Source organism: Schistocerca nitens, chromosome 7, assembly GCF_023898315.1.
Source record: "Schistocerca nitens isolate TAMUIC-IGC-003100 chromosome 7, iqSchNite1.1, whole genome shotgun sequence".
Taxonomy (NCBI): Eukaryota; Metazoa; Arthropoda; class Insecta; order Orthoptera; family Acrididae; genus Schistocerca; species Schistocerca nitens.
In genome coordinates, this window is record NC_064620.1 from 67,297,935 (window position 1) to 67,325,158 (window position 27,224).

A 27,224-nucleotide genomic window follows, 5' to 3' on the forward strand; every position below is an offset into this window, starting at 1 on the left:
TCAAATTTGATACTCATACAAACACTGTAAAGGTGAAGTTGTCCCTGAACTAGATTGTGAGGTTTAAGACGAAGTGGTATGTGGAGCCAAATTCCTTGCCACTCAAATCTGAAGGGAGACAGACAGCTAACCTAACAATAATTGCTGCTACTCAAGACAGAACACAGAAAAAAAAACGAACAGGCGCGCTCTGCTGAGCTCTGATTATCACCTAGGAAAATCCCTATCTGCCGGTGCTGCGGACATACATTACCAAAACTGTCTTCTTGGCTGCCAGAACACGATCTGGCGTACTGCAGGCGAGGGCTGGTTGCTTCGACGTCCTCGACCGAAAGGCGACTGCCGTCCACCAAGAGCACCCATACATGCCGAACACACAACATTCCCGCCCCCACGACAGTGGCCGTGGTTACGTCCCAATCAGCAACTCGAAAACCGGCGGAAATTCCACTCCATTGCCGGAGCACTACCATTCCACCAATGGAGATTCTTGGCGCCAATTTCTGTGCTGATTTTGCTCCGTCACGGAGCTATGCCCTGAGCAAACCAATCACCGTTACTATTTTGCAGAAAGTGCGGGAATTTTCCCGCCACAACTGCCAGGGTACACAAGTCATTCCCACACCTCGCTGGTAGCCCGCCAGAAAGTGTTTTCGCTAAGTTTCTCCGAAGTAACGGAACCTCTAGCCCAGCCGCTACTTCACACCCCAGCGGGCGTGTCTCTTGACAATGTCGGCGTCTGCAAAGCATTCACTCGACTGCCTCACACACGTCGGCTTAACCCGCCTGTCACCGGACCACCCGGGTGACGAGAGACGCTGCGTGGGAAGTCCGCGTGTGAAGGAATAGCAGCCCTCCACCGCATGCAAATAGAGAGGAGAGTCGTAAGAGAGAAATATGAGAGGGGGCTCATGCCACCTCTCAAGTTTATCGATGGCAATCTAAATGGTGCAATGTATGCTGATTTCCTACGAAATGTTGTACCGATGTTACTACAAGATGTTTCATTGCATGACAGAATGGCGATGTACTTCCAACATGATGGATGTCCGGCACATAGCTCCCGTGCGGTTGAAGCGGTATTGAATAGCATATTTCATGACAGGTGGACTGGTCGTCGAAGCACCATACCATGGCCTGCACGTTCACCGGATCTGACGTCCCCGGATTTCTTTCTGTGGGGAAAGTTGAAGGATGTTTGCTATCGTGATCCACCGACAACCCCTGCCAACATGCGTCAGCGCATTGTCAATGCATGTGCGAACATTATGGAAGGCGAACTACTCGCTGTTGAGAGAAATGTCGTTACACGTATTGCCAAATGCATTTAGGTTGACCGACATCATTTTGAGCTTTTATTGAATTAATGTGGTATTTACAGGTAATCACGCTGTAACAGCATGCGTTCTCAGAAATGATAAGTTCACAAAGTTACATGTATCACATTGGAACAACAGAAATAAGATTTTCAAACGTACCTACGTTCTGTATTTTAATTTAAAAACCTACCTGTTACCAGTTGTTCGTCCAAAATTGTGAGCCATATGTTACAGCGCCATCTATGACTTAGCGAAAAAAGTGGTCCAATTAAAACATTCATATTTCCTTATGTACTACACGAATTTGTAATAAAAAATGGGGGTTCCTATTTTTTTAAAAACGCAGTTGATATCCGCTTGACCTATGACGCCGGCCGGAGTGGCCGAGCGGTTCTAGGCGCTAGAGTCTGGAGCCGCGCGACCGCTACGGTCGCAGGTTCGAATCCTGCATCGGGCATGGATGTGTGTGATGTCCTTAGGTTAGTTAGGTTTAAGTAGTTCTAAGTTCTAGGGGACTGATGACCACTGCAGTTAAGTCCCATAGACCTCAGAGCCATTTGAACCATTTGACCTATGGCAGCGCCATTTAGCGGACCAGCCATAGCGCCATCTGGTTTCCCCCTTCAAGCTAGACGAGTTTCGTGCTTTGCAGTATTTTCGTTTGACGCTTATTTCGTGAGATATTTGGCCCGGTCACGATCAATAGACCACCCTGTATTATCTGAAAGTACGAGTAGATTTAATTAATTCCTTTGTCTTGTCGATTTATTTTTTCTGTCTAGGCACATATAATTATGATTTTTATGTAGTTTAGATCTGATAGTGTATATTTAGCACGGTTCTGACACAAATAAATAAAAGATTACCATAAATCAAAGGGGTTACTGCCGCCATACTGTGTTTAAAATGTCTAATTCTCTTCAAAAACTCAACAGACAGATGTTTCTTCTTTAACCTGACAGGTTTTCAGTATGACGTAAACTGAATTTTTACGAGTTATAGCGATTCAGCCACTGGTTCGTTTACATCCTTCAGTATCTACCAAAAACGCACTATGGACTAGAATCGAAGCAGTTTGGGAATCGGTGCCTCAAAACAGCATCCAGTGGTTCTCTGATCTTAGCTACGGATGCTCTCATTTTAGGTCGAGGTAGACAGAAATAAGTTTTATCGTCGTTGGTGTTCTTCGTTACGCTAACGTAATATTTCAATAAGCAAATAGACAAAACCGTGTAACACATACGCAGCGTTAGTTTCTTGCAATTATTTGTCACAGTGGCTTAACACGATAGCGATGTCACGTTATCGCTCTCAGATTTTCACACTCAATGATTAACTGTTTTTGTTTTGCGCAAGATACTATCATCGAGACAAATATGACATATAAGCCACGAACAACAACGTCGAAGATTATTCATCTCTACTAGAGTCATTTTTGCTCTTTTCAAAATACTTCCTGTAAGTTATCTGTGCACCTGAGTCAGTCTTGTTTTCAAAACAGTTTAAGTTATCTCTTTACCGAAATCGTTACAGTTGTTTACAAAACATTCTCTCTTATTTACAAGGTGACGCAGCTGTCAGGGAAGATAAGTCGTCATACGTGCGCGTAAAAAGTAAAATGACCTTGTGATCCACCAAGAAACCTTACTCTTTTGTACGTTTCAAGCTTATGATTGTAACTCCCCACCACGCCTTTATTTATTTGTCACCCTGGAACAAGAAATATCACCTGCTACCTCCAATTCTCCGATTATCACAAAATTTACGATAAAAATTTAATGTTAACTATCTCGTTATTTCGCGAGACGAATTTGGAAGAAAAGAACTCTCTCCGAAACTTACAACAATATATTTACTTTTGTGCGTTAACATACAGTTATAATTGGCGGTGGAAATATATTCGCAGAGAAAAGCACATAATGATATATATTGTATTTTAGGCCAATAGACATAACTAGTTATTGTAGTGGTTTTGAATACCTTTACTGGTCAGGGCTAAATGACTATTGAAAATATAATTGTTTTTGGATAGCTCAACATGAATTTCCTAAGGGACCGAAGTTTATCATGCATTTACCAGTAGAATAAGGTGCGGAGAAACTATTTCGCCGTATGCAACTTCCGTCCGATTTCGACGAAACAATTTGTGACTGTGAACCATCAAAATTTGCAGAAACATAAAAGAAAATTAAACACGTATGGTCATGAAGTAGTGAGACATAGGTTCTATACTAAATAATTAGTCCATACACAAGTTCCATTTAACTTTGAATTTATGGCAGTCGATATATAACGAACTTACATCTTTTAACATTTCCAGATACACGTCGCACAATGTAGCTTCTCAAATGAATCTACTGCTATGCAATATGGCACTTTCACATTACACTAAAATAATATTTTTTAAACCATAATAATACGGTGGCGAGACGTGTGTGTCCGACACCAATTACGAGAGACAAAAGAATGAGTAACTGTTCATCGAGAATATCTCGTACATCAAAAGAATGTGTAAAAATGTTCTTCTTTTGTTTGCCTTTTGCGCACCGGCTTTCAAAGTCAATAGCTCACTGTATCTCTGACGGCGGTTACACAATAAACACGTCACGTCACAGGACGTTATTTGCTAACTGTAGCTGTTGCCGAGCGACTGCTCGGTTAGTGAATGATTTAAAATGGTAGAGCAATCACATAAGTTACAAACTCTCCGCGATGGACAAAGCGTCTCTTGCAGCGCCTGCCACTGCAGTTCATTGAGCATTTCCGCAAAGCTCTCGCGCCAACTAAACGATCCCGTGGCGAAACGCGCCGCTGTATCTTGGATCGTCTCTATCTCTTGTATTAACCAACGTGATAAGTGTCCCAGACTGATGACTAATACTCTAGCATCTGTTTCGTAAGTGATTTGTAAGCGACTTCCTTCGTGGATGAATGTTAGTTTTCTGCACAAGTTCGTAGCGTTTTTGTTTCGCTTCTTCGTGTTACGCTTGCTATGGGTTTGTTTATCGACTGTCATTTTTTATTTGTAGTTCACTGTTGCTGTTTGAGTTTAAATATTGTCATCTTGTCATTTGGTGATACTGAGTGGAGATGTGGACGGAGCACCAAGTGGAGAAACAGCGGCGGATGCAGCCAGAAACATTTGTGCCTTGTATGAGGATAATGCCATTGGACAGATGACGCTCCACGCTCAGGAAGATCTTCGGGGTTTGATGACGATCGTTTAAACTTATTAATCCACAATAAATCTACATCTACATATATACTCCGCTAGCCACCAAGCGGTGTGTGGCGGAGGGCACAATTCGCGCCAAAGTCATATCCCCCCGCCTGCCCCAATCTGTTCCACTCGCGGATAGCGTGAGGGAAAAACGACTGTTTGAACGCCTCAGTACGTGCTCTTATTTCCCTTATCTTTGAATCGTGATCATTGCCCGATTTGAAAGTTGGTGGTAATAATATATCCTCGGTGAAGAGCGGATTTCGGAATTTAGTGAGCAGCCCCTTCTGTTTAGCGCGCCGTCTATCTGCAAGTGTGTCCCACTTCAAACTTACTATGAGATTTGTAACGCTCTCGCGATGGCTAAATGTACTAATCACGAATCTTGCCGCTCTTCTTTGGACCTTCTCAATCTCTTGTATCAGACGCAACTGCGAAGGGTCCCATACAGACGAACAATACTCCAAGACTGGACGAACTAACGTATTGTAAGCTATTTCCTTTGTTGAAGGACTGCATGGCTTCAGGATTCTACCAACAAACCGCAATCTAGAGTTCGCCTTACCCGTTATTTGTGTAATCTGATCATTCCATTTGAGATCATTTCGAATAGTCACACGCAGATACTGTACTCGATAACTGGCAAATGGAATGAACTGTGATCACGCCACCTTCGTGCGAAATTTGCATGCAGAGGCGTAGGTTCAAAAATCGAGTGTATGGGTACCGCGTGCTCTAAGCCAAAATCACAAAAATCAACGGGTGCATATTTGTTTGCTCGCCATCGGTAGACTGTTACTATCCTGTCTCGTTATTGGTAACGATGAATTGTGTCTTTATTCTGATCTTAGGAAAAGAAAGGAATGATTCAATCCAAATAAAGCAGCGACTCCCGCACAAAAATCTGCGCGAATCCACAAAATACAGTGACATGCATCTGGTGAAACAGCGACTGTGTACTACGAATTCCTTCTCCGAGGAGTAACGACCACTGCTCACATTTATTGTCAGCAACTGAGACTTCTAGCAGACGCAAACCAAGGACAATGGCCAGGAAGACTGCGTGGAGCGATCCTTCTCCACGATGACGCTCGCCCACATTCTGGGTATATTACACTTACTGAAAAACGACGTGAGCTTGTGCACTAACCCAGATGCTCATCCCACTTTACGTCACTTCGCACGCTTGCTATTACGTACTTTATAGTAGCTATTGTTTACAGCGATTTGTCGTCAATAGTATAACGAACAATAGTGGATTTGTTAACATGTTATGCGCTTTACGTCCATGACTTACGGAGCACATCTGTAAATGAGCAGTCAGCTCCTAGATAAACCGAAATAAATATTAAGGTGCATTTATTTAACTGAAATTTTTGACATAAAACCTTTTCTTCTCTCGTCGTTCGAACTTTCTTCTGTGACAAAATACACTCCTGGAAATGGAAAAAAGAACACATTGACACCGGTGTGTCAGACCCACCATACTTGCTCCGGACACTGCGAGAGGGCTGTACAAGCAATGATCACACGCACGGCACAGCGGACACACCAGGAACCGCGGTGTTGGCCGTCGAATGGCGCTAGCTGCGCAGCATTTGTGCACCGCCGCCGTCAGTGTCAGCCAGTTTGCCGTGGCATACGGAGCTCCATCGCAGTCTTTAACACTGGTAGCATGCCGCGACAGCGTGGACGTGACCCGTATGTGCAGTTGACGGACTTTGAGCGAGGGCGTATAGTGGGCATGCGGGAGGCCGGGTGGACGTACCGCCGAATTGCTCAACACGTGGGGCGTGAGGTCTCCACAGTACATCGATGTTGTCGCCAGTGGTCGGCGGAAGGTGCACGTGCCCGTCGACCTCGGACCGGACCGCAGCGACGCACGGATGCACGCCAAGACCGTAGGATCCTACGCAGTGCCGTAGGGGACCGCACCGCCACTTCCCAGCAAATTAGGGACACTGTTGCTCCTGGGGTATCGGCGAGGACCATTCGCAACCGTCTCCATGAAGCTGGGCTACGGTCCCGCACACCGTTAGGCCGTCTTCCGCTCACGCCCCAACATCGTGCAGCCCGCCTCCAGTGGTGTCGCGACAGGCGTGAATGGAAGGACGAATGGAGACGTGTCGTCTTCAGCGATGAGAGTCGCTTCTGCCTTGGTGCCAATGATGGTCGTACGCGTGTTTGGCGCCGTGCAGGTGAGCGCCACAATCAGGACTGCATACGACCGAGGCACACAGGGCCAACACCCGGCATCATGGTGTGGGGAGCGATCTCCTACACTGGCCGTACACCACTGGTGATCGTCGAGGGGACACTGAATAGTGCACGGTACATCCAAACCGTCATCGAACCCATCGTTCTACCATTCCTAGACCGGCAAGGGAACTTGCTGTTCCAACAGGACAATGCACGTCCGCATGTATCCCGTGCCACCCAACGTGCTCTACAAGGTGTAAGTCAACTACCCTGGCCAGCAAGATCTCCGGATCCGTCCCCCATTGAGCATGTTTGGGACTGGATGAAGCGTCGTCTCACGCGGTCTGCACGTCCAGCACGAACGCTGGTCCAACTGAGGCGCCAGGTGGAAATGGCATGGCAAGCCGTTCCACAGGACTACATCCAGCATCTCTACGATCGTCTCCATGGGAGAATAGCAGCCTGCATTGCTGCGAAAGGTGGATATACACTGTACTAGTGCCGACATTGTGCATGCTCTGTTGCCTGTGTCTATGTGCCTGTGGTTCTGTCAGTGTGATTATGTGATGTATCTGACCCCAGGAATGTGTCAATAAAGTTTCCCCTTCCTGGGACAATGAATTCACGGTGTTCTTATTTCAATTTCCAGGAGTGTACCATCAGATTTGAATAGCTAACAGCTACGAGACTAATATAATAATGCTTAAACAACGGATGAACCCAGAACAGATAGATCATGTCTGTTCGTGTTTGTCACGCAGTATTCGTATTGCCTGTGGAACGTATATGCAACCAATATGTAACGTAGCTACGACTAATATTGCCTACGTTCGTCTGTGAAAATAGATTCGATAGGCAACCTTACCTATCAGTAAACGGAGTCTAACCTGCATAACACTGTGTGCGTGCTGTCATTTAACCCCTCAACAAATCGTTACATGAAAAACTTGAAACTAACATTTGGATAAGCTATCTGACAGCGTATCTGAAAATGAAAAACTGCAGGGACAAACGTACCTGTAACAATGAATACATAAGCTATCTGACTGCTTTTCTTGACTAAGATACACACTCTGACTTGTGCAACGGGATTTACTGGATTAGAGGACATGACATGTTGTGGTGTGTCAATGCCTGTCTTGGCATTAAGTTTCGCACTCACATCTTTAGATGACTATCTTTTTCCATGTGGTTCACAGAAATTCGCAGCAGCAGCAGCTAAAGCTTATTGTTACTAAAATTAATTTAACAAAAAGGGGTTCGCTTGGGTCCTGTTAACTACTAAAAACTTATGAGAAGGGATTTCATATATTAAGTCTATTTAAAACTTCAGAAACCAGTAATAGACAATCACAAGTACAATGACATAGGTATCAATAATGGCTGAGTGCCAGATTAACAAATTATTTCAACTTCAAAGTTACATTAACATTTAATAACCACAGAATTTATTTATTAATTAGATGTAGAGAATAATTATTATTATTTGGAGGATAAGGAGGCTTGTTTGACTGACAGGCAATATATGGGATTATAGCAAACTCGGCCTAACACATCATGAGCCTAATCCTGCAATTGCGCTATGCTTGCGAATTTTACCTTGAATTCCATCTTCAAGCGTTGTTAAGCCCTCTAAATATCTCCTGGGTATATAAATGAAATCAGCCCTTGAGTGTGGTAAGATCTGCCATAACCGACGTGAGGGCAGCATAACACGTCTTCTGTCTCCGAGCTCTCGACCGACACAACTACTTCCACTCTCGCCTCGTCTCACAATGCTTAGAATCGCGCTCCCATGTTTCGCCCTCAGATTGTTACCATCGATATCTGAGTGCTTACACAATACAAATAATAGCGTTAAGTTGGCTATATTGTTTTCAATGTAATGGAGAGTTCTGACACACTCCTTACACCTGTGAAGCCATCGTCTCAGCAGTAGGTGCATGAGCGCCAGCTTTACGATTTACCTTTGCGTAAAGTTATAAATTGGTGTAGCGTGGAAACGCGTTTCGCTAGGACATTGATTCGGGTGTCGTTGTGAAGAGCTCGCTGAGAACAACTGGGTTCAAATGGTTCAAATGGCTCTGAGCACTATGGGACCTTACATCTGAGGTCATCAGTCCCCTAGAACTTAGAACTACTTAAACCTAACTAACCTAAGGACACCACACACATCCATGCCCGAGGCAGGATTCAAACCTGCCACCGCAGCAGTCGCGCAGTTCCGGACTGAAGCGCCTAGAACCGCTCGGCCACTGCGGCCGGCAACAACCAGGACCCAAAACGAGACAATAAACGTATTGCTTGGGACGAAAGTGAAAATTGGTATTAAACTGAGAATTACAAAATAATGACTCATAAATATGCTCGAAATTGTAGAAAAAGTAAGGGGAAACTCTCTTCGAAAAAATCCAAAATAGTAAGAAGTCCAGTGCCGAGCGAATGCAAGAGCTTCGGTAGCGTCCAAAAGGAACTAAAAAACAGCATAAAACGATTACTTAGCTGGCCCATCGGCCATACGAAGGCCAGGGACAATCCAAACTTGTGATTAAACATTCTGTAACCGTTATACTACTCTGTGTAACCACTGTATTAAAGAGATTACCTATTAATCTGAAAATCTTGTTCTCATTTTATCCACAAGTTTTCAAAAATCTGCGGCTCGGACCCGAACTGGGCAAACAGAATTTTTTTATTTTATGTTGTTAACTACTGTCTCACTCAAAAATGTTTCATGCTTCTAAGATAAATGTTACACAACTTTATTTTTCATACTTCAGCATTACTACTTCAGAAGACGATTTTTATGTGGCCCATATTTATAATTTAGTAATATTAGAACCAAATAGTTTGAATGTTATAGTTTTCTAGTAACATTTGCCACAACGATATCACCGTTCACGGTTCAGTAGCTAATAGGCAATGAGAGATGTCCTCCGTCTGCCTCAGTATTATTTTCCCTTCCTCGAAATGTACTGTGAAAAACTCCCACAATCCTATTTGTTACCACAATACAGATTTATGCCACTCTGCAACTCGGCATATTTATATGAATTCATAATATCAGTAGATCCTAGTACTTTTCCATATTTCGACATTGAGGTACTTAGCAGGATAAGTTCATCACACTCATAAGAATAACTGTTCACATAGTTTAAAGATTCTCTTTTTAAATATGTTACCAGACGTTGCACATCTGTCGTTAAAACTTAGAAATATTGCAAGGAATATCCACCTCGTCATCTTTAGCTCATAATATGTAAGGTATTGGCTATAAGTAGAAGACTTCCGCAACATTTACTGCAGTAAACATCACTTTCTTAACTTCTTAACTTAACTTTCTTAACCCACAGTGTCTTTCGTAAAATATGGTAGACTCATCGGTCACCAGGCTCACTTCTCAGGAACCTGGAGTAGACTCGATTGCATCCGACAAAGTTTTGTAAAAACTAAGGAAAATAATAACATCATCACCAAGAAACAATGAATGTACAGATACCCAGAAACTTATGTAGTGACCACAGCAATGCCAAAGAGATCGTGCGTACCTGGTAGAACTGCAGAAACTGAGCACTCCCATTGCCTTCCTACAATTCTTTCTATACATATTTAACAAATTTTATAATTTTGTAGGTAGTTTTAACAGTAAGAAAAAAGTATTTTTGAATGTTATTTAAATACACTACATGATGTATTTCGCACAGAACAAATTAAACGTATCATTGTAGTACACAATTAGTAATTAGAAATGAAAGAAAAAAACAAGTTTAACAGATCTATCGTATTATGTCGAGAAGATATGTAAACTGACAGTCTGCTTTCACACATACGCGACATTCAGTAGATTTTTTTCATCTTTAAGTTGCTGATTCTGCCTTCACAGGATGATTCAGTCTCTGGTATTGTCATAAATATTCTGCAAGCCATTTCGATGTTTAGATATGTATCTCTAACGACGTATTTTCAAAAAAAAAAAATAATCCAAAGTAGCGGTGTCAATGGTCTTCATTAGCTCTTTCACCTAAAACTTGAAACAGCCATTTCGGCAACTAGCTGCTGTAGCAATATCTCTCCTATATTTGCTACCAAAATCTTCTTCTTCTTTTGCTACTGCAATTGTCTCGCATAGGGCGCAGGGTCAGCAAGGTTAAGTGCGGATTTGGCATGGTTAATTTTAAGGGGTGGCCAGATGCCCTTCCTGCTGCCACCCCATACCTCCTGGGACGGAATTAGTGTATCCCAGCTGTCTGCGTCTAGTGTAAATCATGAAATAGTGCGAATGTGTTTCAAAGTTCTGCGAGTCGTGTAACTCAGGCGGGACGTGTGGACCAGCCCAGTATTCACTTACGGGATGTGGAAAACCGCCTAAAAACCACATCCAGGCTGGCCGGCAAACTGGCCCTCCTAGTTGATCTGCCGGGCGGATTCGATCTGGGCCGGTGCGCCTACTTGAGTCCAGGAAGCAGCGCATTAGCTCTCGCAGCTAACCTGGCGGGTTATTTGGTACCGAAATCAGTTGTACAAATTTCATTGTAACATACAGAGCTTTCACTTAAGCATTTCCTGACAGGAAACGGTAGTAATTTGAAGTCTGTAATGTATGTGACATCTGTTTTCCATTTCCCTTATTATTCCATCAAAGACAGGGTTGTCATAATTAAACCTTCGTTACTTCACCCAGCGTAGACGGAAAACTGTTTACTGTATGGGCACACAACTTAACAAAAATGATGTTCAGACTGTGGGCTGCAGGATTTACGTTGTTAACAATGTGTGTGTCATGACTTGCCGTTACGTGCCGGTATTGGTACGGCGATGTAGGGTTGCAACACAAACATCAGTGTGTATTACAGTTGCAGACAGCCAACACAGGTCTGGATTAGGCAAAACAGCAGCAGTAGTGCCGCTGCTCTTTGCGACTATCGATCCATTAAAGGAATACGGAGATGTCCTATTTCTGCACCGGGGTTGAAGAGCATGACTCGAATGATCGAATTAACTGGCGAATTGGCAGTTGTTGCTGGGAGACGCCGACGGCCAGTTGCGCCACTAATTGTTGAAGAAATTACTGTTGTCACGGCTGAGAATGCTGGACGCAATGTGCGATATTCAAGCACTGCAACGAGCTGTGTCACGATACCATTGTGCTGCGAACTTTTGTGAAATGGTATCTCTAGTGCGGTTCCAGGCTGTTCGTATGGCATCATATTCTGGGGTAACATATCATTGAGTAAAATAGTGTTCATTGCACAAAAGCGTGTATTCAAAGATGTTCTAACTTACCAAACGAAAGCGTTGGTATGTTGATAGAGACAATAAAAAACACACACAAACACACACACACACACACACAAATTTCAAGCTTTCGCAACCCAAGGTTGCTTCATCAGGAAAGAGGGAAGGAGAGTAATGAGAATCACACTGTGGCTAAACATGCCTTGGTGCACGACCAGCACATCTTGGCACAGTGTTACACCGTCCGGGTTATCTGGATACTTCCCACTGATACCAATCTATCAGAACTCCGGAGATGGGAACTTGCCCTTCAGAATATTCTCTCTTCCCGCTACTCACCAGGCCTCAACCTCGCTAATATCAAGTTGGCGCCGCTCGTACCTCACCTGTCATTCAACAACATCTTTGCCTCTGTACTTCCTCCTCGACTGACATCTCTGCCCAACCTCTTTCCATTCACATATGTCTGCCTGTGTCTGTATATGTGCGGATGAATATGTACGAGGTGTGGCTAGAAAAAAAAACGGACTAGTACTGGTGAAACAATAAAACGAATGCAATAAGGCTGAAAGTCGCGTGGCCTGTCACGTGACTCTCGCTCGCCTACTGCTCGAGTTTCATCTGCCTCCTGCACTCAGTCTGCCCGTGGCGTCTGTTTTAAGTAGTTGACGTTTTGTCTGTGCGTCGGAAAATGTTGAGTGTACAGAAAGAACAGCGTGTTAACATCAAATTTTGTTTCAAACTAGGAAAATCTGCAAGTGAAACGTTTGTAATGTTACAAGTGTACGGCGATGATTTTTTATCGCGAACACAAGTGTTTGAGTGGTTTAAACGATTTAAAGATGGCCGCGAAGACACCAGTGATGGCACTCGCACTGGCAGACCATTGTCAGCAAAAACTGATGCAAACATTGAAAAAATCGGTAAACTTGTTCGACAAGATCGCCGTTTAACAATCAGAGCAGTGTCTGAGTTAACAGGAGTTTCCAGGATGTCAGAACAAATCATTCTTCGGCGTTCCTTCTGTTCAATTGTGAGACACTTTGGAACCATTTTTGAACACACTTTGTTCATGTTGAAACTTTCATGAAGAATCTGCCTAACACGTTCCTTGTCAACTCCTGTTAACTCAGACACTGCTCTGATTGTTAAACGGCGATCTTGTCGAACAAGTTTACCGATTTTTTCAATGTTTGCATCAGTTTTTGCTGACAATGGTCTGCCAGTGCGAGTGTCATCACTGGTGTCTTCGCGGCCATCTTTAAATCGTTTAAACCACTCAAACACTTGTGTTCGCGATAAACAATCATCGCCGTACACTTGTTGTAACATTACAAACGTTTCACTTGCAGATTTTCCTAGTTTGAAACAAAATTTGATGTTAACACGCTGTTCTTTCTGTACACTCAACATTTTCCGACGCATAGACAAAACGTCAACTACTTAAAACAGACGCCACGGGCAGACTGAGTGCAGGAGGCAGATGAAACTCGAGCAGTAGGCGGAGCGAGAGTCACGTGACAGGCCACGCGACTTTCAGCCTTATTGCATTCGTTTTATTGTTTCACCAGTACTAGTCCGGTTTTTTTCTAGCCACACCTCGTATGTGTGCGTGCGAGTGTATACCTGTCCTTTTTCCCCCTAAGTTAAGTCTTTCCGCTCCCGGGATTGGAATGACTTCTTACCCTCTCCCTTAAAACCAACATCATTTCGTCTTTTCCTCTCCTTCCCTCTTTCCTGATGAAGCAACCTTGGGTTGCGAAAGCTTGAAATTTGCGTGTATGTTCGTGTGTTTTTTATTGTCTCTATTAACATACTAACGCTTTCGTTTGGCGAGTTACAGCATCTTTGTTTTTAGATATATTTTTCCCACGTGGAATGTTTCCCTATTCAGTTACGAAATTTGTTATTTGTTATTAACAGTCCGAACGAATTCAAAAGTAATAGCAGTGTACATGGCTACAACATTAGGAGAAAGGATGATCTTAACTACTCAAGGTTAAATCTTACTTTGGCTCAGAAGGGGGTAAATTATGCTGCCTCAAAAGTCTTTGGTCACTTACCTAATAGCATCAAAAGTCTGACAGATAGCCATATGGCATTTAAAAGGAAATTAAAAGAATTTCTGAATGCCAACTCCTTCTAATCATATATGAATTTTTGGATATAGTAAGTGGGTAATTTCCCCACCCCAACACAAAAAAATTCTAAGTGTCATGCAATATTTTGTGTGATGTAATATCTTGTATAGACACCTTTTATTAACCTGACGCATTCCACATCATTACGAAGTGTCGTATTCATGATCTATGGAACAAGTACTAATCTAATCTAAAGCTAATCAGATGGTCGTCACAGTGAGCAAACTTTGTAAGATGCAAAGTAAACATTGGCCACAATTAACAAATGCTGCCCTGTCATGTGGGAGTTAAAATGAGTTTCTTTCAATGGTTTATTCGTGATTTCTCTTACACATGTCTTCGCAAATGTTCACGCAATATTTCATCGTCCTCTGATGACTAGTTTTTCATGAGGGGCCCTCTCAAGTAGCGAAAGTTTAATTATAACGACCTTGTACTTAGAAGCACTCTGTCTCGAGCAATATCTCCTCAGTCCTCAGTGGACAGAAATCGGTAGCCTTCCGTCAAATAACATATTTGCTTCACCATCTACTCGCCGACCTTTCAGATCAGCGAAGAAGCAGCAAAAATACCTTTCCTTGAACACGACGCGTTGCGTAGGCGGCAGGTGCGAGAACGAGTCACACTGTTGCCACATAAACCAGATTATTTGTTTTGTAAATAAAAAACGCCTTCTCTTACTGCACTGCATTTTACCCTCCCAAACGGATTTCGCCTTTTTTCACTTTAAGGCATCATCCGTGGGATCTATAATGATATACGAGGGCGGTTCAGAAAGTAACCTCCGATTGGTCACAGTGCGGGTTGTGGGGGGAGTAGCGACGCCATCTGTGCGTTCACGCACTCAACAGGTCAGTCGGCATCAAGCCGTGGTCGAGTGAACGTCTTACCTGCACTAGTTTAGTTTTTGTGGCAGTTTGAAATGTGTGCTGCAATAGAAAACCCCGCCAAATGTGAAGTGCGTGCTGTCATAAGGTTTTTTACAGCCAAAGGATATTCTGCAGCAGCTATTCATCGTGAGCTTTGTGCCGTGTACAGACCAAGAGTTATGAGTGAAGGAGTTGTCCGTGAATGGGTACGTTTATTTAAAAGTGGACGAGAAAACGTTCATGATGAAGAGAGGAGTGGTAGACCATCATTGGTGACTGACGAACTCGTTCAGACAGTTGATGCAAAAGTTCGTGAAAATCGACGTTTCTCAATGTCGGAGTTGTCTACTGGTTTTCCACAGATTTCTAAGACTCTCTTGTACGAGATAGTGACAGCAAGATTGGGTTACCGTAAGTTCTGTGCACGATGGGTGCCCAAAATTCTTACCGACCACCACAAAACTCAAAGAATGGCCTCTGCATTAGACTTTCTGTCACGTTATGAGGACGAAGGAGAACCATTGTTAAACAGAATCGTGACCGGTGACGAAACCTGGATTAAGTACGTGAACCCTGAGACAAAAGAACAATCAAAGATGTGGGCACATTCAAATTCGCCTACCAAACCAAGAAAAGCCTTGCAAGATTTTTCTGCCAGAAAACTGATGGCAACGGTGTTTTGGGATGCCAAAGGGGTGTTGTTGGTTGAATTCATGGAACGTGGTACGACCATTAATCAAGACGTGTACTGTGAAACAATAAAAAAGTTACGACGGGCTATACAGAACAAACGCCGTGGTATGCTGACTTCCGGTATCGTTTTTTTGCACGATAACGCCCGTCCTCACTCTGCTCGCAGAACAACGGCCCTTCTTGAGTCCTTCAAGTGGGACGTTATCAACCATCCACCTTACAGCCCAGACCTGGCGCCAAGTGATTATCACCTCTTCATGCATTTGAAGAAATGGCTCGGGTCACAGCGGTTTGATGACGACGAAGAGCTCAAAGATGCGGTCACAGGCTGGCTCCAGGCACAAGCGGGTGATTTTTATGCAGAAGGAATTTGAAAGCTCGTGAAGAGATACGATAAGTGCCTCAATCGCTATGGAGACTACGTAGAAAAATAGTGCAAAGATGTAGTTGTAAGATGTATATATTAAAATATTTTTATTTAACTTGGTGTATTTTTTTAAATCAACCGGAGGTTACTTTCTGAACGGCCCTCGTAGTTATGATACACACTTGTTTGGATATGTATTATTCGTAGATTACAAAACAGTTCACTTCTCGTTTTTATGTAAATAAGTGATTACTTACAATTCTTCCGGTTTTTCGTTGACATCTGCGTTTCCTCTCATCTTGTCACATGCTAGAGGTCGCACTGCCGCGTGTTTTTATGTTTCGAACATTTTTCTGTCCACTTTTCATTTTGTTTGTCCTTGTTGTTGAGATACACTATCAGCCTTCTGTCGCTAATATAGATATTTGATCGAAATTAGAAGCATGTGACCAGATGAGAGGAAACGCAGATGCTAACCAAAAACACGAAGAACTGTAATCACTTACTTACATAAAAATGAGAAGTGAACTATTTTTTAATCTGCAAATACCACATATCAAAACAAAAGTGTATCATTATAGATACCACTGATGATTCCTTAAAGTGAGAAAAGGCCAGATATGTCTGGGAGAATAAATTCCAGCCGGCCGGAGTGGCCATGCGTTTCTAGGCGCTACAGTCTGGAGCCGAGCGACCGCTACGGTCGCAGGTTCGAATACTGCCTCGGGCATGGATGTGTGTGATGTCCTTAGGTTAGTTAGGTTTAATTAGTTCTAAATTCTAGGAGACTGATGACCTCAGAAGTTAAGTCGCATAGTGCTCAGAGCCATTTGAACCAATAAATTACAGTGCAACACGAGAAGGCGTTTTTTACTTCCAAAACAAATATTTCTGTGCTCACTGCGGAGGATGGCCACGGAAACAGACTTGTAAAACCAAACTATGTCCGCCTCGGTAGATGCACGGTCAGCGCGGCGTATTGGTAGCTGAAGGAGCCTGGGTTCAGTTCCCGGCCGAGTCGGAGATTTTCTCCGCTCGAGAAGTGGGTGTGTTGTTGTCTTAGAAGGTGCAACAGGTCTACAAAGAGATTGCTTACACCACGCTTGTCCGCCCTATTCTGGAGTATTGCTGTGCGGTGTGGGATCCGCATCAGGTGGAACTGACGGATGACATCGAAAAAGTTCAAAGAAGGGCAGGTCGTTTTGTATAATCGCGAAATAGGGGAGATAGTGCCACAGACATAATACGTGAATTGGAGTGTCAATCATTAAAACAAAGGCGTTCCTCGTTGAGACGGGATCTTCTCATGAAAATTCAATCACCAGTTTTCTCCTCCGAATGCGAAAAAATTGTGTTGGCACACGCCCTACATAGGGAGAAATGATCATCACGGTAAAATAAGCGAACTCAGGGCTCGCACTGAAAAATTTAAGTGCTCGTTTCTCCCGCGCTCCGTTCGAGAGTGGAACGGTAGAGAGACAGCTTGAAGGTGGTTCACTGAACCCTCTGCCAAGAACGTCATTGTGAATAGCAGAGTAATCACGTAGATGTAGCTGTCTTTACATTCATGGTGTCATAATTGACATTTATCTGGCTGAGATGGCTTGTTTGTGATAATACTTGCAGGAAAATGACACTGTAGAAATGACATTGAGATAACAGCATGTGTTCAAAGTCGCGGAAGACTTCTTAGGTAGAAAATAGAAATACGAGGAGAAGGAAAATTGACGTACCTCTCACGGTTAATTCATAAACCGGCTTTCTTTGTTTTCTTTTTCTTCCTAGTCAATTTTTGTGGCCTTCGTGTCGACCTATCCCGCCACTCTTTCGGTACGGCCCTGTTTTCCATTCTGATAAGTGTGTCCGACCGTACCTTAGCACGAATAACACTACATAGACTTGTCGTTCTGCGCAACTATAATCAAGTATTAAGATGCCAGTTAAATACTGATGTGCTGATCTGCGAAAAGTTAATGTTTCTATTTGTATGGGATACTGCACAATTTTTGGATAGCAACAGAACTCTGTTGAAAGAAAGCTGGCACTTAACATAGTCACTCTCATGAAGTAACAAAAGATATTTCTGTGAACGCTTCTTAAACACGCCATTAGATTTTATTACCTTCTGTATCCAGAAACGAAAAAGTTCGACGAATGAAAGAAATTTGAAAGACTTTCACGAAAAATTGCCTCTATTGCTGCTCTGCAGACACTGTTCACTCTCCTTTTGAAACGAAAGAAACCACGCATTCACAAGAGTTATTTGAAATAACTAAACAGTACTGTAAAATATTCCAGAATAAAGATTTCAGGAAAACTTAGATGTACATTAATATCGGTCACCATGGAAGTTTTAAACCACATTGCTTTATGTCTGCATTTAGTAATCTGAGGTCGCAGCAATCGAAAATTCAAAACTATACAGACTTGAAATATCTTCCGCGGAAACAAAAGAAACCACCTGCAAGTTAAAATAAGAACTCACATTTGGCTTCAGGCGGTGGTATCAAATAACTTTAAGGCAATATAGCATTGTTGATTTGGCTCAATATTCCGTAATCTGGCTCTACAATGTAGTCGGCAGACAGATGCCACTCTGACGTGCTTTCTTTTAAACTGACAAAGCGAATGACTGTGAACATCTGATCGTGAGCGTGCACCTGTTTGTGTGCACAGTCGCAGTTTTCCTACACGGGAAGTGGCCAAGCTCACGAGTCGAAGTGCTTTTAACTGCGCACACCTTCGTACCATGCAGTGGCTCTGGCGATAAGGTACGGAACTGTTGAGCGATGCGAACCAATCTCTGCTACGATTCTTCACCCCACTCCTGAACGACGTGGTCTGACCTCTGCAGCCGTTGAGCAATACCCTAACAGCCGACTTCTGGGTACCATTTAAGAATTGTTCTACAGTCCACCCCAGTATTGCGCAACAAGCTGCAACAGCTTTGTTTGTTACTAACATTCGAGGGGAAACTGGAAACGTCTCAACCTCGCAGTTAAATACTGTTCTACTGGGGTGAAAATTGCACTTATTTGCTGAGAGAAGTAGGTTTTCTTTAATTTACGTCTATGGTCACAAACGTTTTGTTAACAGATTACCGGTTCCGGTCTTTAATGACCATCATCAGATCTGTTTCATAAAAACGAAGTCCTTTTTATGAAACAAATCTGATGATGGTCATTAAAGACCGAAACCGGTAATCTGTTAACAAAAAGTCATTAAGGACCGAAACCGGTAATCTGTTAACAAAAAGTTTGTGACCATAGACGTAAATTAAAGGAAACTTATTACATATAGGGGTCACTGTTTTTTCGCGACGATGTCGCAGCTTGTGAAAGTAGGTTTTCTTCCGTTGGTTTACAGTCATTTTGTGAAAGAGGAGATAAATTTTGAATTTTGCTCTTGTTAAGCTGTCAACATTGTTTCTCACTATTTGAGTCATTCCAGTTCGCAGTAAAGGTGATTCGATTTCACAGACGACTTTTTGTGAGTCTTGAATGTGACGTTATCAGTATAACGGTTCCACTGCTAGATGATCGTCATATCGACATCTGCTAAAATTCAATTTCGTTTCATTAGTGGTAAAAATTAGGAGGAAAAATAACTAGGATCGGGAACAGGAAAGCATTATGTATTATCTTTTCACCGTATACACTCGCGAGACCTATTTCAGAGGCAACAATAAGGAACGCTCCTACTTTCGAGCATGTGAAAAACGGCCTGTAATCCTTTTCGGACTCAGATTAGCACTTGTCCTTCAGAATCACCAACCGACGTGGCGCATTGGTTGAGATGCTCGACTCGTATCGGGGAGGAGCAAGGTTCAGACCCCATCCGGATGTATTTTTCACGTTGCCCCTAAATGGACACACTCGAATGCCGAAATGGTTCTCCCTGCAGTAGTCGTGCCATACTTCGTATCGTGAGTAGTAGCTTCCGATTGTGAAAATGTTCAAATGTGTGTGAATTCCTAAGGGACCAAGCTGCTGAGGTCATCGGTCCCTAGACTTACACACTACTGAAACTAACTTATGCTAAGAACAACACGCTCACCCATGCCCGAGGGAGAACTCGGCGGGAGAGGCCGCGCAATCCGTGACATGACGCGCGGCGCGGGTTGTCAACCCGCGAGGAGAAAGTATAGATTTATAAGTAAAAATCAGGAAAGTAATTGTGAATAAATAACGTACTATGTTGGAAATTTAATGGCATCTCGGACTCGCACGTGTTTACCTCCAACATTGAGTAAGGAATAAAATATGACCAAAGACCATCGGCGAGTGTGTCTTGCGCAGCTGTAGACTGCACGCAAGTTGTCACACATGTAAACACTTCCTCTCGTCTAGGTGTGCATAACTATGATTTTTGATTTGCCCGTCTCTTCATCAACACTGTATCATCAAGGTGGAGACTTGATCCAAGTACATTTTGGCCTTAAGAATATAATGCACCTAACAAAACAATGTAGTTAACAGAAAGTAACACTGCAAAAACAAGAAAATCCGTGAGAATAAACTATAATATGGCTATAAAGGTTTCCCTTTTATTATAACTCCTAAAGGCAACAGCGCAAATTGTATCAAACGCCGTTGCTCTCGCCGAACTGTTAGCCCGCAATTGTTGCCCTCTCCACCACCGCTGCTCTAGTACAAATGAAACAAAGGAATAATGTAGTACTGTTAATTGGTGGAAGGTACAGGGGTCATGTGATTGCTAGATCTAAAGAGATTAAAGGGACGGAAAAAAATAAATTCGTGCGGGTTGTCAGTCCCCGTGGGACTACTGCAGGGTATTGACCACTGTCGATTTGTAACTAATCTAATCTTTACAAATTCCTCCTTTGCTCCAATTGGCAGACTTTTTGGCCATGAGGCAGCATACCTAATAGGTTCGTAAATAGAACATAATTTCCGAATTAACTGAATCACATTAGGGCGTGCTTCCAACTTTCCGTCAAAATAACAGTACACCTTTCCTCAGCTTCCTTAATTCAATTAAACATTTGCCAACATTGTTAATAATTCAGATCAGTACGAAACTGATAATGGTTTTGAATGCGAACAAAGTTGTTGTTGTTGTGGTCTTCAGTCCTGAGACTGGTTTGATGCAGCTCTCCATGCTACTCTATCCTGTGCAAGCTTCTTCATCTCCCAGTACCTACTGCAACCTACATCCTTCTGAATCTGCTTGGTGTATTCATCTCTTGGTCTCCCTCTACGATTATTACCCTCCACGCTGCCCTCCAATACTAAATTGGTGATACCTTGATGCCTCAGAACATGTCCTACCAACCGATCCCTTCCTCTGGTCAAGTTGTGCCACAAACTTCTCTTCTCCCCAATCCTATTCAATACTTCCTCATTAGTTATGTGATCTACCCATCTAATCTTCAGTTCTCAAAATTAGAAAACAATATACGATAATATGGCCTCCAGTAAATACGAAAGAACTACACAGTTCAGTCACATTAATGTGGCAACCGTCTACATTCGACGTCAACTTGCAACAACCTATCACAGCCGGCAGGTGGCAGCACTAGCAGAGGAGGGTGTTTCTTGACTTCCGCAAGGCGTTCGATACAGTTCCCCACAGTCGTTTAATGAACTAAATAAGAGCAAATGGACTATCAGATCAGTTGTGTGACTGGATTGAAGAGTTCCTAGATAACAGAACGCAGCATGTCATTCTCAATGGAGAGAAGTCTTCCGAAGTAAGAGTGATTTCAGGTGTACCGCAGGGGAGTGTCGTAGGACCATTGCTATTCACAATATACATAAATGACCTTATGGATAACAACGGAAGTTCACTGAGACTTTTTGCGGATGATGCTGTAGTATATCGAGAGGGCGTAACAATGGAAAATTGTACTGAAATGCAGGAGGATCTGCAACAAATTGACGCATGGTGCAGGGAATGGCAATTGAATCTCAATGTAGACAAGTGTAATGTGCTGCAAATACAAAGAAAGAAAGAAAGATCCTTTATCATTTAGCTACAATATAGCAGGTCAGCAACTGGAAGCAGTTAATTCCACAAATTATCTGGGAGTAGGCATTAGGAGTGATTAAAAATGGAATGACCATACAAAATTAATTGTCGGTAAAGCAGATGCCAGACTGAGATTCATTGGAAGAATCTTAAGGAAATGCAATCCGAAAACAAAGGTATTTGGTTACAGTGCACTTGTTTGCCCACTCCTTGAATACTGCTCACCGGTGTGGGATCCGTACCACATAAGGTTGATATAAGAGATAGAGAAGATCCAACGGAGAGCAGCGCGCTTCGTTACAGGATCATTTAGTAATCGCGAAAACGTTACGGAGATAATAAACTCCAGTGGACGACTCTGCAAGAGAGACGCTCAATAGCTCGGTACGGACTTTTGTTGAAGTTTCGAGAACATACCTTCACCGAGGAGTCAAGCAGTATATTGCTCCCTCCTAGGTATCTCTCGCGACGAGACAATGAGTATAAAATCAGAGAGATTAGAGCCCACACAGAGGCATACCGACAATCTTTCTTTCCACGAACAATACGAGACTGGAATAGAAGGCAGAACCGATAGAGGTACTCAAAGTACCCTCCGCCACACACCGTCAGGTGGCTTGCGGAGTATGGATGTAGATGTAAATGTAAAGTGTGTCGTGCAGTCGTCGTCGTAATGCGAAATCGGAGCGATTTATCTGACTTGCAAACAGGCATGATCATTGGCTATCGGGACCAAGGTGGAAGTATTTCCGAATGGGCAAAGTCTGTAAACAGTTCGCGTGTCACAGAGATTAAAGTATACAGCGCATGAGAAAATGGCGCTATCCAAAACCTGCGCCGATGCAACTGTTGTATACCACGATCCAGCGACGACGGGGCTGATCGACGGCTGCAGAGTCGTGTATTGCAACTGACAGCCCAGATGAACCAACAGGCTACCGACAGCGTCTCCTCAACGACGTTCAGCTAACGTTGCTGTGTCTGGGCCTCCGCGTCAGGCGCCTGGTTCACGCACCCATGCTGACTGCCGTTCATCGACGCTGAGGCAGGAATTTGCACGCAAATACCGCAACTGTACGTCCACTGATTGGTGCCAGGGGACCTTTTCAGATGAATCGCGTTGTATGCTCCATCGGAAATGGGGTGAAACGTCTGAAAGCAAAAGCAAAACCCCGCAACAATCGTCCGAAGGGTTCAGGCTTGTAGGGAAGCAGCATACTCACGCCATATAGAATTCATATGCTTTCCATTGTGTGCCAGTCTAGTCCGTTGTAACTAGCTGTGACGTCACGAATGTTGCTCAATACCTTAAAAGTGAAGTAAATGATCTGAAAAGTTAATAGCATGTCAGGAATGATGCTAAAATAGTAATGTGTTAAGTTTCAGTTTAGTAACATTAACTGTTTTCGAAATTGGGACGTTTTACGTAAAAATCATCGGCGCAACAGGAAGGAGCTAGAAGCTTCAAAATTTATATTCGGATTCCTTTTTCATTGTAATTTCATGGAAACAGCATGTTGGATCTCACAAAGTAATATTTCGGTTGAAATTCACGTTTTCCTGTTTTTGCGTCCTAAGAGTGTGGAAGCAAGGTAGATTAAGTAAGTGATTAGATAAAGCTAGGATGTTTAGATTTAGGTAGAATGGAGATACGCTATAATAACAAAGATGTGAGAAGTTTCCAAAAGGTAGCTATAAAACTATAGCTGTAGCGTCTCTCCAAAGGCCAAGTTCAGAGCTCATCTATTGCGTGTAGTGCAACTAAAATAATTCTCTCGCCAAAAGTATTTAACCTAGCCACATCAGAATTTTATTACAGATAACCTGTGTGCTGATAACACAATTAAATTGAGAGCTCCATTCGCCTTCAGCGAATGAAGCAATTAATTAATTAGTAACTTGTGGTGCTTTACTAGCCCGAGTGGCTAGTTAGGAAGGCAAATTTTGTCGGCTGCGCCTTCGGCGGTGCACACCGTGACTATTATAAATAAGAGTGCTGCGAGCTAGATTCAGGCCCCAGTTCTCTTCTAGATTCAGCGCGCACTCCGTGTCAGAAGCCACGTCGCGTCTGTGCAGTTGCAAGGAACAGCTTTGGATGCCATATTATGTAACTAGGTATGCACGTAACAATGAGTTCGCATCGTAATAAAGTGTTAATTGCAGAACGACTTCAGTGATTTATTCTCAGTTTTCGTATGTCGTATTTTCACGTGTCGCCGCAGGACAGACCTTCTATTATTACTAGCGTGGCATTTGATTAGTATTAACGTCAAATTTTGGCGAGCACTCACTTTGAACATTTACGTTGATAACGATTATTGAACAGTTTCGTTATCTGTATAATAGGATCAGCAATAGACTCTGAACAGCTCTGATAGTGCAATAGCTGATAGTAGAATTGATAGGGTAAACTTGTGTCTGGAACTTTATGCTTTATCGTTTTCAGAATGTAGTCAAAATTGTTATAGAAAACTGCATTTTCTATGAATCCCAGACATCATCCTAAATCCTCGCCGGCCAGGTTGGCCGGGCGGTTCTAGGCGCTACAGTCTGGAACCGCGCGACCGCTACGGTCGCAGGTTCGAATCCTGCCTTGGGCATGGATGTGTGTGATGTCCTTAGGTTAATTAGGTTTAAGTAGTTCTAAGTTCTAGGGGACTGATGACCTGAGAAGTTAAGTCCCATAGTGCTCAGAGCCATTTGAACCTAAATCCTCAGCGAAATGAACTTCAATAATCAATAACTTTATTTCTCCATCAGAGTGGGCACAGTGAACTTTAATTACAGGCATCACGTTTTTGCTAATCACTTTCTGGTTGCCAACATTGTAGTTAGAGAGCCAGTGTAGAGAACGGCAACAATAGAAATTAAATTTTTCACCCGCCGCCCCGCAGGCTGTACGACAGAGCGTTATCGTGGTATTCCCTGTTGATCTCGTCATTCTGAAAGGCACAATGGATCAACACAGCACGCATCTACCATTGGTGACCATGCACACTCCCATGTGCAGTTTGTTTTACCTCGGCACGATGTGGGTGACCTCATACTTTTCATTATTTAGAGCCAACTGCCAATTTTCGTACCATTCAGATATCTTTTTCTAGATCGTTTTGCAATGTCTTTGATCTTCTGACGAGTTTACAAGACGATAAACGACAGCATCATCTGCAAACAACCTAAGATGGCTGCTCAGATTGTTTCCTAAATCGTTTAAATACACTCCTGGAAATGGAAAAAAGAACACATTGACACCGGTGTGTCAGACCCACCATACTTGCTCCGGACACTGCGAGAGGGCTGTACAAGCAATGATCACACGCACGGCACAGCGGACACACCAGGAACCGCGGTGTAGGCCGTCGACTGGCGCTAGCTGCGCAGCATTTGTGCACCGCCGCCGTCAGTGTCAGCCAGTTTGCCGTGGCATACGGAGCTCCATCGCAGTCATTAACACTGGTAGCATGCCGCGACAGCGTGGACGTGAACCATATGTGCAGTTGACGGACTTTGAGCGAGGGCGTATAGTGGGCATGCGGGAGGCCGGGTGGACGTACCGCCGAATTGCTCAACACGTGGGGCGTGAGGTCTCCACAGTACATCGATGTTGTCGCCAGTGGTCGGCGGAAGGTGCACGTGCCCGTCGACCTGGGACCGGACCGCAGCGACGCACGGATGCACGCCAAGACCGTAGGATCCTACGCAGTGCCGTAGGGGACCGCACCGCCACTTCCCAGCAAATTAGGGACACTGTTGCTCCTGGGGTATCGGCGAGGACCATTCGCGACCGTCTCCATGAAGCTGGGCTACGGTCCCGCACACCGTTAGGCCGTCTTCCGCTCACGCCCCAACATCGTGCAGCCCGCCTCCAGTGGTGTCGCGACAGGCGTGAGTGGAGGGACGAATGGAGACGTGTCGTCTTCAGCGATGAGAGTCGCTTCTGCCTTGGTGCCAATGATGGTCGTATGCGTGTTTGGCGCCGTGCAGGTGAGCGCCACAATCAGGACTGCATACGACCGAGGCACACAGGGCCAACACCCGGCATCATGGTGTGGGGAGCGATCTCCTACACTGGCCGTACACCACTGGTGATCGTCGAGGGGACACTGAATAGTGCACGGTACATCCAAACCGTCATCGAACCCATCGTTCTACCATTCCTAGACCGGCAAGGGAACTTGCTGTTCCAACAGGACAATGCACGTCCGCATGTATCCCGTGCCACCCAACGTGCTCTAGAAGGTGTAAGTCAACTACCCTGGCCAGCAAGATCTCCGGATCTGTCCCCCATTGAGCATGTTTGGGACTGGATGAAGCGTCGTCTCACGCGGTCTGCACGTCCAGCACGAACGCTGGTCCAACTGAGGCGCCAGGTGGAAATGGCATGGCAAGCCGTTCCACAGGACTACATCCAGCATCTCTACGATCGTCTCCATGGGAGAATAGCAGCCTGCATTGCTGCGAAAGGTGGATATACATTGTACTAGTGCCGACATTGTGCATGCTCTGTTGCCTGTGTCTATGTGCCTGTGGTTCTGTCAGTGTGATCATGTGATGTATCTGACCCCAGGAATGTGTCAATAAAGTTTCCCCTTCCTGGGACAATGAATTCACGGTGTTCTTATTTCAATTTCCAGGAGTGTAGATAAGGAACCGCAGAGAGCCTATAACACTGCCTTGGGAAACGCCAGAAATCATTTCTGTTTTACTCGATGACTTTCCGTCAATTACTACGAGTTGTGACCTCTCTGACAGTGAATAACTAATCCAGTCACGTAAATGAGACGATATTTCATAAGCGTGCAGTTTCACTAGAAGTCACTTGTGTGGTATGGTGTCAGAAACCTTCTGGAAATCTAGAAATACGGAATCAATTTGAAATCCCGTGTTAATAGCACTGAACACTTTGTGTGTAGCCGCGCGGGATTAGCCGAGTGGTCTGGGGCGCTGCAGTCATGGACTGTGCGGCTGATCCCGGCGGAGGTTCGAGTCCTCCCTCGGGCATGGGTGTGTGCGTTTGTCCTTAGGATAATTTAGGTTAAGTAGTGTGTAAGATTAGGGACTGATGACCTTAGCAGTTAAGTCCCATAAGATTTCACACACATTTGAACATTTTTTTGAACTTCGTGTGTGTAAAGACCGAGTTGTGTTTCTCAAGAACGATGTTTTCTAAATCAGTGTTGACTGTGTGTC

The 27,224-nt window shown here is 43.8% G+C and overlaps 1 protein-coding gene across 1 annotated transcript in view; it reads left to right on the forward strand.

The window, feature by feature from the left end:
* The first annotated feature begins 4,270 nt into the window (after positions 1 to 4,270).
* LOC126195430 (uncharacterized) overlaps positions 4,271 to 27,224 on the forward strand; it is a 58,144-nt gene continuing 35,190 nt past the window's right edge. Inside the window, exon 1 of the mRNA XM_049934042.1 lies at positions 4,271 to 4,315. Coding sequence (XP_049789999.1) covers positions 4,312 to 4,315 — 4 coding nt within the window. The 5' untranslated portion in view covers positions 4,271 to 4,311. The remainder of the gene's footprint in view (positions 4,316 to 27,224) is intronic.